The 10,667-nt window shown below is 37.2% G+C and overlaps 1 protein-coding gene across 2 annotated transcripts in view; it reads left to right on the plus strand.

Annotated features, from left to right (window-relative positions):
- Positions 1-10,667, plus strand: part of serinc4 (serine incorporator 4) — a 32,831-nt gene that overhangs the window by 8,854 nt on the left and 13,310 nt on the right. The window contains exons 1-3 of one of the 2 annotated variants that reach the window (XM_015058886.1): positions 1,004-1,490; positions 8,094-8,261; positions 9,158-9,336. In XM_015058886.1, the coding sequence (XP_014914372.1) occupies positions 1,371-1,490; positions 8,094-8,261; positions 9,158-9,336 (467 nt within the window). In that variant the 5' untranslated portion in view covers positions 1,004-1,370. Of the gene's footprint in view, positions 1-1,003; positions 1,491-8,093; positions 8,262-9,157; positions 9,337-10,667 lie in introns of those variants that run through there. The other variant, XM_015058887.1, reaches the window with a different exon arrangement.

Here is a 10,667-nt window from a genome sequence, read left to right on the forward strand (position 1 = left end):
ACTTTTAGTATTACTTTACTAGTGTGTACTTTTTACTTTTACTTGAGTAAAAATATGTTGAGTCCTTTACCCTCCTCTAACAGTGGTACAGCTAGTGTGTGAAAATGACAAAGACAAGATCTGAGAACAGAGATGCTTGTGAATGAACAGAACCAGGCGGTTCTGTTTTACCGTCGGATCAGAACTCAGAGGATGAAATGCAGTGAAACCCGCCGGACCGTCTCTGGGCGGCTCAGCCACAGAAACAGGCTGCAGCTTTTAAAATGTGGTCTGGGCCGATGAAGGTCATCCTGACGGAGAGGAGGGCTGAGCAGCACCAGGATTATCCCGCTGCTCGCCCCGCCGCACACTAACCCAAATCTAATCTGGCTCCCTCTCTTCCAGCTCATCATCATCGTCATCATCATCGCTGCTCTGCAGACCACAGAGCGTTTATGAACACATTCACCTCCAAACTCAGCTCAAGATAAAAGATGTAAATCTAAAAGACTGCAAAGATTTACATTCATCTTTAACAGAATCAAAGTTTGAAAACAGTAGAAAAGTTTTCTCTGTTATGTTGCAACAAAAACAAGCAGAAGAAATGTTTCATTTCTGAAATCTGCACTGACCTGAACTCTGCAAACAGTCCATCTTTTACTTGTTCACAATATTTTAAAGCTCTTTGAACCGCCTGGCTGCTGAAATGTGCTTTACAAATAAACTTGAGTGATTGACTGAAAACAAGCTTTATGTGACCAACAAATAATTACACATTTTCCCATAAGTGAAATAATCTGCCTGTGGAACTAGAACTTTTCCATCAATTTAAGGAATTATTAACTGAAAACAAGCTCCCATATCTTGCTGAATATTTACTTGTAAGTCATTTTAGTCTTTTTTTCAAGTGAACTAAGATATTTGAGCAGAAACTCGACCAAAACACTTGGTCAGATTGGCTGGAGGCCTGTGGAGGGTTAAAGCATCCAGCGCTTCGTGTGGAGAGGAAGATGTTCTGCTGGGGGAAGGGACTGAACGGACAGATGGGACGAACACATGGTCCATGTCAAACTCCCCTCCCTGCTTTAATCTGACCGGTCCGGGGGGGGGCGAGGGATGAGGGAGGGAGGCCGCCGGGTTTCGCCTCCACTTCTCCCTCTCCTCTCTCCTGGCAGCAGCCGATACAGCCGCAGAGCGAACAGAGCAGGACATGGGCAACAAAGCAAGCGGTTCTGCTGCCAGGCGGTGCGGCCGGGGCTCGGGCTGAGGCTCTGGGCTCCAGCCGGACCGGATCCGCCGCTAATCCTCTGACCGGCCTGCCGGAGGGCTCCGGCCTCCTGGAGGATGTGAGGCGCTCTCTCTGGGGAAAAAGCTGCCGGTGCAGGAAGTTCATGGCCAAATGTAGAGCTTCGGTGGGCGACGACAAACACATGAGAGGGACGATGTCGGCCACGCAGGGGATGAGCCGCACCAGCGTCTACAGCTACTTCCTCAACATGGTGGCCTATCAGGTGAGAGCTGAGGAGCCGCAGACCCGCAGGAGAAACTTCACAGCTGAGCTGAAACCACAGAGAAAGGAGAGTTTAAATCTGTTGTCTCTGTTCTTACTTGGATTTTGCTGAGAAGAAGTCTGGCTGACATGACCGGCTCTCAAAGAAGCTCCTGAAGACAAAAGATGTAAAAGATTTCACTGCAAAAGGACAAAATGTTTCCATTTATGGTCCACTTTCTAGCATGAACCCTGAAACAAGACAAAACTTTAAAAGTGTGAAGTAGGAGTAAAAAAAATTTCTAATATTTTCAGATGACTCAGAAATTTCATAGACAAGTCTTGGACATTTCTGAGCTCCAAAAGTCAAACATTTGTGAGAATTTTTTTTTAGAAATTTTGAGATTATTCTCAGAAATTGTCTCGAAATTTTTTTTTGTTGAAATTTTCGTCTTTTGAAACTCAGAAAATTTACAAAAGTTGAAAATTTTCCACTTTACGAGCTCAGAAAGTTTCAAAGTTTTTTCTGTAAAATATGTGAAATTAATCTCAACATTTGAGTTTTTCCTGGATTTTTTTTACTTTTAAGCTCAGAAAGGTCCAAGCTTTTTCTAGAAACTGTGAAATGAATCTCAAAACTTCTGAGTTTTTTGGCATCAAACTCCTTTTTTTTCCTATTTACGGTAACACTGTAATAATAATAATAATAATAATAATACAGTAACACTAATACGCCGCCTTACAAAACTTACTTACACGTAACTTTTCTGCAAGATATCAGATCAAAAGTCAAAAATCCCTTAATATTTATAACAAAACGTACGACTTCCACTGGCAGATTATTTCACTGATAACAAATCATTCTGTTTCTTTACGGTATTAAGCTCCTCTATTTTGCTTAGACATTACTTGTAAGTGAACTAAGATGTTTGCACTAGAAACTCGACAGAAATACTTGGTAATATTTTGTTTTGCAGTGTTGCTGTAGGTAAAAAACAGTAAAGAAAATGAAGAAAATTCCCTTTTTATTCTGATCATTATGAGTTTATATTAATATTGCTGACTGAATCCGATCATGATGCGTTCTGTCGGAGATGCTTTTATAAGTGATTTGTAATCTGAAGTAACAACAAGCTGCTCTGGTCAACAACTAAAAGTACAAAATGTTCCTCATGTTCTGCATGAGTTAAAACTACAACAAACACATTTTAGGTCTGCAGGAGTTTGAAAAGTCTAAGTTCCCTGTTTGTTGTTCCTTCTCTGTCAAACTTTACACAAGTTTAAAGCTTTTCTTCAGCAGTGGAGTGTTACGCAGTGAGTTTAGGATGTTTGAGTTTTTCTGGAGTTCTCAGTGAGTTCTTGGCTCTTGGATGATTTATCTTTTTATTTTTGGCTCTTCTTTTGTGAAACCTTGTGAGCAGCGTTTTCCTGTGTCCAGATTATGTTGAAATTACGCCTTACTGCTTCCAGATTATGACCCAGATTATTAGTGCTCAGGACTTTAGAAAGTTGATCAGTCAGAAGGATTTGGGCCAGATGGACTGCTCTCTAAAACGTGACAGTTTTTAGCTACTGTCTTGACTTCTGACACTTTTTTTCTTCATGTGTTCATCATTTATAGTAATGAGGAAAAGTATTTGCATCCTTACACATTTCTTGCTTCTTTTATCATGTTTAAGTTACAGTTTTTATTCAAATGTCAATTTAATCGACTACAAGAAATCTACCCAATCTGATCTACTATAATTAATTAAACTAAAGCTAATTAATTTTAATTAGTAATTTGCTGCTGCCACACATAAGCATTTCTTAAGCAGAATCTGTTTGAAATACTGGATTCTGATAAAAGAGCTCTAAAAGCAACGCATCTGAAAGCAACACTAGGTCAACTATTCCTTAATATTGATGAAAAAGTACAAGTGGAATTAGCACTTTTTCAAAATATTTCCCTTGTTTTGTGTAAAATAATCTCACAGTGGAACTAAAGCTCCTCTGTTTTGCTGAAAAGCTACTTGTAAGTTAATTTTGTTTTACTTTAACATCGTCGCACCAGATGCTGTTGGATGTCCAGAAATCAAAAACAAAACCAGAATCTGCTTTGACTGGATGGAGCCTGAAACACAAACAGCTAAAAAAAATAAACTCAAAGTTCCTCTTTATTAGACAAAAACTGCAACCAGAAGATTTTTAGTTTTAAATAATATATCTTAAAAAAAATCACACACTGACTCATACTGATTCTTATTTTTTGGAAAATAATGGATCAGTTCTCTGGATTTACTGATTTACTGCAAATCATCCCCAAACCATGACACATCCACTTCTCTGCTTCACAGCTGGCATGAGGTTTTCTGTCTAAATAATTCAATTTTACACTTATCTGTACAAATAATATTACTACTGAAGCTCAGGTTTTTGTCTCTCCTCTTTATGGCAAAACATAATCTGACCTTCTTCCATGCAAACCTGGAATAAAAGTCAAACCTGTGCAGTTTCCTTCTGCTTGAACAGCTTTCAGACTTCTTTCAGCATCTGTCAGCCTGTTTTCAGGGCGAACTTGTTGAGAAACAAGGTTGGCCCTTATTTTAAATTACTCCCACTGTAAACAAAACGCAAAGTTTCTGCTCTTTCATTTCCAACCATTTGAAGTGAGAAAAAATGTCAGTTTCCTGAACTTTTCAGTATTATTTTAATTTCTATGTCAAAATAGGATTTATTTAATGTATACACTCTGTGAAAGCAGCAGCTGACAACGTTTTTCTGCAATAATGTAGTTAAACCTCCCCGACTTTTTATAAAATCTATTTCATCCCAATTTATGCACCTTGTAGCATCGGAGCATCACTCCAAAAATAATCAGTTTAGATTTAAAAGAATATCTTAAGCTATAAAAGTTTGAAAAGGATGAAAAAAATGGTTTTTTCAAGAATTACTACAAAAAACAAAATCAAAGAACAACCTTCGCAGAGTCACGTCAAAATATTTCAGATACGCTGCAAAGAAAAGTAATGAGAACAACTGACATTTACTGGTTATTCAGACATAAAGTATTTTTGAATTGAATCTTGAACCGTAAATTCAGAAGGATTTGAGAAATTTAAAGGAAAACGTAGTTCTGGTGAAAAATCCCCTCCAGAAAACCAGAGTGAACATGACTGGCTGAAACATGTAAAATTTCAACTTTAATTTTACACAAAAATATTCTGCAAAATCAGAAGAAACTTGAGAGAGAAAAAAAAAACAGACAAAAGGTTCATCAGAAGACGAGTCGGAAACTTTAACTGCAACTAATCCAGGTCAAAATGTTCACAAATAGCATCAGCTGGCTAACAATGTCAAAATTTCTCTTTCTGTGGAATAATTTAATCTGAGTTGAAATCAACATAATCTAAGCGTTTTTAACTGTGAAACGTGTTAAAAAGTATTTCCTCTTTATAAACAATGATGTTTTCGCAGGATGGGGCTAATAATTCTCTCCTCAGCTGTGATTATTGTGCATCACTGCCAGTGTAATTTGGCTATTTTTAAGTCTGAGCGATCGTTCTGTGTTTATGGAAGATAATCTCTCGCTGCAGCAGCTTCCCTCAGCGATCTGTAATCCTGTATTATGAACCTCAAACTGGGCCACAGGACAGACACCTGTCCGTCACACGGGTCCAGAGAGGCGACCAAGTTTCAGCAGCTGAACAGTTTCACCAGGATTTCTGTCAGCTCGAGATCTTGCACAGGAAAATAATTAAATCCAGCATATTTAACATCAAGTTCCTCTTTGCTCCAAAGTCTTCTAGGTTTTTAATTCAGAAAGTGAAGAGTAACATTAGCATCTCAGTCTGAGGACAAAGGCCCACTAGCTAACCCAGGGGTGTCCAAACTTTTTGTCACATGGACCAAATTTCTCAAGTCAGAACAACCTGCAGGCCCAAAACTAGTTAGCTTGCTGGCTAAATATTTTGTTCAGAGGTAGCTTTTTAGCCTATAGTTAGCAAGCTAAACAGTTAGCTTGCTAACTGTTATTTGATGCAAAGCAAGATCTTTAATGCTTTGAATCTGCGTTAAACTCATTTGAGTTGAATGATTGAGGTTCTGAAATATTAGCAGTAATTTGGGTTATTTAATAAGGCATTCATAGTTTTAGGCATCCAGTGACTCATTCTTACAAAATGTCTGACTACTTTATTTTAATTATTATATTTAGTTTATTGTTGAGCAGGTAAAACTTTTTAAGAAATTATATATTTTTGTGTTTGCAGCTTGCTAACTAAATTTGGCTTCAAATTAAGTACTTAGTTAGCAAACTAACTGACTACAGTGGAAATATCTTTGAAAAGTGAAGCTTATAACAGGTTAAAAGAAAGGAATTCAATTTGTGCATTTTTGGGGAAAAGGGAGAAGTTTCAGCTGTAAAACTGGATTTTTTTAAACTTTTGGGATAGAATTTCATATATTTAAAGATGTTTAATACATTCATCAAAAGCAGATTTTACTTAGTGACTTTGAGGAAAAGTCACTAAGTAGATGTGTTCCTGTTTACTTTAAAACCAAAGAGAATGCAAAAAAAAATTAATGCTTTTTATTGGATCAAATATTTTCATTATAATAACACTTTAATTTGTTTATAATAAATTTTCCCTAATTACAAACAAAAAGTCTCTAACTGTATCAACTACTTGTGCTGGTGGCCAAACTTGGGCCACACAAAATCAATCGAGGGGCCGCATATGGCCCACAGACCACACTTTGGTCACCCCTGAATTAAGCAAAACTAAGGTGTGCATCTTGTGAAATGCAGGTAAGATTAAAATAAACTCTAAAGAAAGTTTAAAACAAAGAAAAACTTTCAAAAATCAAGTAACATTTTGATAATTCCTAATTTTTTTTAAAGAATTTTTTTTTTTATTATCTAGAAAACATCTGTGAAAGTTTCATATATTTTATTGAGCAAAATGTCTCTTCAAAGTGCCTGAATTTGAAAAGCATAAATGATTAAGGTCCACTCCAGTCCTCATATTGATGGGTAATCTCTGCATTGTTCTTCAGATTATGATTTGCACTTGATGAGTAATAATTAATCAGAACGCACCGTTCCACAGTGCAGCCATAAAATCACACATCCCTCCATGTAGATCAACTGTTCTTTAATAGGAGCAGAAAAAGCAGCTCCAGTTGATGGCTGGAAGGATTTATCCTGTCCTGCTCGTCATGTTGTGGCCCGAATAAACCAGGCTGACCTCCAGACTCCAGACTCTGGCAGCAGACAGATGTGCACGCCTCCTAAGATTTAGTTCAGGATCAGCAGAGACGGGCTCGCGTCCAGCCGTCCGTCAGAATCCGAATGTTTCTGGTTTCATTAGATTAATCTGTCACCAACGTTGCTGCTGCCAAGTCTGGTAATGTAGGTTATTTGATGCTAAACAACCCGACTGCAGACTGGTTGATGCTTTGAATCTGTGTTTAACTCATTTGAGTTGAATGAAAGAGTTTAACACATTCACTGTTATTTCAGAATCAGGTTCTGAAATAACAGCAATGATTTGGGTTATTTATATTCAAAATATCCAGAAAGGTTGCGAACTAAATACTAAGTTCAAAGCTAAACTTAGTTTGGCTGCAAACTAAAATATTTAGCTTTTAACAGCTTCTTTGCTTGCTAATTAAATATTTTGTTTAAAGCTAGCTATTTAGCCTAGCTAAACTGTTAGCTTGCTAACTAAATACCTAGTTTGAAACCAAATAGTGAGCTTGGTAACTAAATATTTGGTTTCAAGTACAGCAAGCTAAATATTTAGCTTCAAACTAGGTATTTAGTTAGCAAGCTAACTATTTAGCTACAAGCTAAATAGTTAGCTTTAGAAGCTAAATAGCACTTTGAATTACCTTGTTACTGTAATGTGGTGGACAAATACACTTGATTGATTGATTGATTGATTAAAATTGAATTAAGATAAAACAGAGAATTGGACTCCTCACCTCATTCTCAGAAACACTTCTCTAATTTATTACTGGATACATCTCTGCATATTCAAATACAGATCTACAAAGTTTTAAAGGTGATCTATTATGCAAAATTCCTATTTTTTGCATTTTGTTTTGTTCTTCCATTTGGGTCTCAACTGCTTCTGAAAGAAGNCCNCNCACTTAAAAAAAACACCCAGCTGTTTTTTGACAATAAGTTGATGTTTTTGGTGTTTGGAAAATGAGCCATTTCAAAAAGCTCCCTATTGTTACATCGCATTCAATATGCACTGTGCCATTACCTAGCAACCCCAGGAGGGCCGGGCCCCGTTGCCTAGCAACACAAGCGGAACTCCAGCACCTTTGGCCAGCTTTTGTTGTTGACTTCCTGCATTCTTGTTGGTTGTGCAGGAGGCTCTGCTTCTGCTTTTCAAAGATGTATGGTTGTATAATTATGCATCTGTCCGCAGCCATTTTCACGTACGAGTGTAAACGTTGATCAGAGCAGACTAAAATCTCACTATTGAATTATTTTGTGCAAACAATGAAATGAAAACGTCTTGTGTCAGCCATCAACCATTCTAACCTGTTGAAGGATCATAGCAGGTCATCTTTAAACACAAAGTGTTGTTCTTTTCTTCATTTGCTTCAGTTTTTGATTAATTCTCCTCAGATTTGTTGCTGCTGTGGACCGGCTCCTTGCTCGCTCTGCTGTGCCTTCTGCCCTCCTGTCAAATCGTCCACCAGCACGCGGGTCATGTACACCCTCTTCCACATCATGAGCTGCGCCGTTTCCTGCCTCATGTTGTCCCGCACCGTCTCTGAGCTCGTCAGGGAAAATGTGAGTTTAATGTGGCATAAGGAGCAAACACATACTTTCAATTCAAAGGTTTCATTCATATGTGAGCATGTAGCAAAATAAAAACACAAAGATTTTAAGCAAAACTATGTAAGCTAATTACATATTTACTGTTTCCACAGAACCAGATGCTGTAAAATCAAATGATTTGATTAGATAATCACACAAACCAAGGCTAGCTGCCTCAGAAAAGCAGGTTAGCTGTACTGGAGCTGTACTGCTAAATACAGACAGTTACCTTCAATCTGTGAGGGGTTGCCAGCCTTTGAAAAACCATTATTCATTCATTTATATACTAAACATTCAGTTAGCTTGCTAACTGTATAGCTAGCTTGAAGCTAAATCATTAGATTGAAAGCTGTAAACTAAATATTTAGCTTGAAAATAGCTAGCTTGCTAGCTGAATATTTGTTCAACACTAACTATTTAGCTAGAAGATAACTTGCAAATTAAATGCCTTTTCTTGGTAACTAAATATTTAGTATGTTCTTGGCCAGAACACAAAATATTAACAAGTATTATTGTCTAGTTTCCAGTACAAATATCTTAATACACTTGAAATAAGACAAACTAACTTGCAATTAACGTTTTTAGCCAGAAGTAAAAGCTGCTCAATAAGTCAATAATTCCTTAATATTGACTAAAAAGTTCTAGTTTCACTTGTAACTTGGTAAAAATGTCTTGTTGTAAATTAAATAATCTGCCAGTGAAACTAGAACTTTTTCATCAATTTTAAGAAATTATTAGCTTAAAACAAGCTTCTGTATCTTTCTTAAAAGTTATTTGATAGTTAATTAAATGGAAATCATTCCAAATCTGTGCGTCTGATTCAGGGAACGAGAAGTTGGGGTGTGATGAAGCTGCGTTTTGTGCTTCAGGTGCCTTTCTTCAACGTGGTGTGCGACCAGGCGCACGGCGGAGGCCACTGTGAGATGCTGGTGGGATACTCAGCAGTCTACAGAGTCTGCTTCGGCACTTCCTGTTTCTACCTGATGATGGCGATCTTCCTCATCGACGTCAAGTCCAGTCAGGACTTCAGGGCGCTCATACACAACGGGTTGGTCCCGTCATTTGGTTTTGTTCATCAAAAGAGTTGTGAAGTAACTAGCTGCATTTACATCAGTTACTTTTGGAAAACAACTATTTTATGAGTATTTTTACTACTGATGCACACCTGCATTTTTTTGTTAACAGTTTCATAAGTTTCACACTGAAAGAAATTGATTTGGTTTGGAATTATGGAATTCTCACTTTAATCTGAATTCTGAGATTAAAGTCAGAATTGTCTTGTTTTTTTCAGTCGTCCTAATCCTCTACCGTAACCCAGTGCTGTTTTATCAAATACGTTTGGATTTAAGTCATTACTTTTACTTTGTCTGAACAATAAGTCCTAATCTTGTCTTTAAATACTTCCCTTCATGCTTTAAGGAGAACGTATCCCCTGCAGCTCACCTGACCAGACCTGCACGTCTATTTAAAGCTCTTTGTTGCTGCACTTTCCATTGCAGAGCGCTCGATTAGTGCTGTGACGCAGCACGGATTAGGATTTGACAGCCTGGATTGTTGCTGCTCTTTGGAATAAGAGTCTTAGTGGAGCCTTAGTGAAAAGGCTGCAGGGTCTTTGGCAGGTCGCAGTGGTCTGTAAGAACATGCCCAGAACCCTGGAGCTGCACAAATCAAACTTCATCCACTGCTTTCAAATGTTGGGTAGAAATGTACAAAGTAAAAAGAAAGTACACCCACTTTCAGTGGCTGTTTTACCTGGAGAAAATCTGGCCCAACACTGCAAAAACACAAAATCATACCAAGTATTTTTATCTAGCTTCAAGTGCAAATGTCTTAGTACACTTGAAATAAGACACAAATTAGGAATAAGTAACTATTATGCAAGATAAAGGAGTTTTTCTAAGTCAGTAATTCTTTAATATTGATTAAAAAAAATTCCAGTTCACTTATAATGACATTTGTCCATGTTAAGGTTAGTAATCATAAATACAGATTTACATTCATCAATCACTTCAATTTTTTATTTTTATTTTTTGCAATTCCACAATTGTGGAAATTCGTGCAGAATCAACAGATCCTCACACTTTGTTACTAATGTGTAATGGTGAGTTTATTGCAAAATTTCTGCATAAATTTTATAAATTATTGGGGTTAAGTGATGCTAACCTCTGTAATGGCATATCATGGCCAATGCAGATGGGAACGAAAAAGGAGGAGTAAATTTCTGCCAAAAAATCTCAGAAATTTTCAAGAAAAAAACAAGGAAATTTCTGAGTTTGAAAAGTCGACAACTTTTCAGACTCAATGCTTTGTCGAATTTTGAAACTCAGAACATTTCCAAAAGTAAAAAATGTTCAACATTTGAAGCTCGGGCATTTCCAA

The sequence above is a fragment of the Poecilia latipinna genome, unplaced genomic scaffold (assembly GCF_001443285.1).
Source record: "Poecilia latipinna isolate Pla-1442-1.1 unplaced genomic scaffold, P_latipinna-1.0 Scaffold1581, whole genome shotgun sequence".
In the NCBI taxonomy this organism is placed as follows: domain Eukaryota; kingdom Metazoa; phylum Chordata; class Actinopteri; order Cyprinodontiformes; family Poeciliidae; genus Poecilia; species Poecilia latipinna.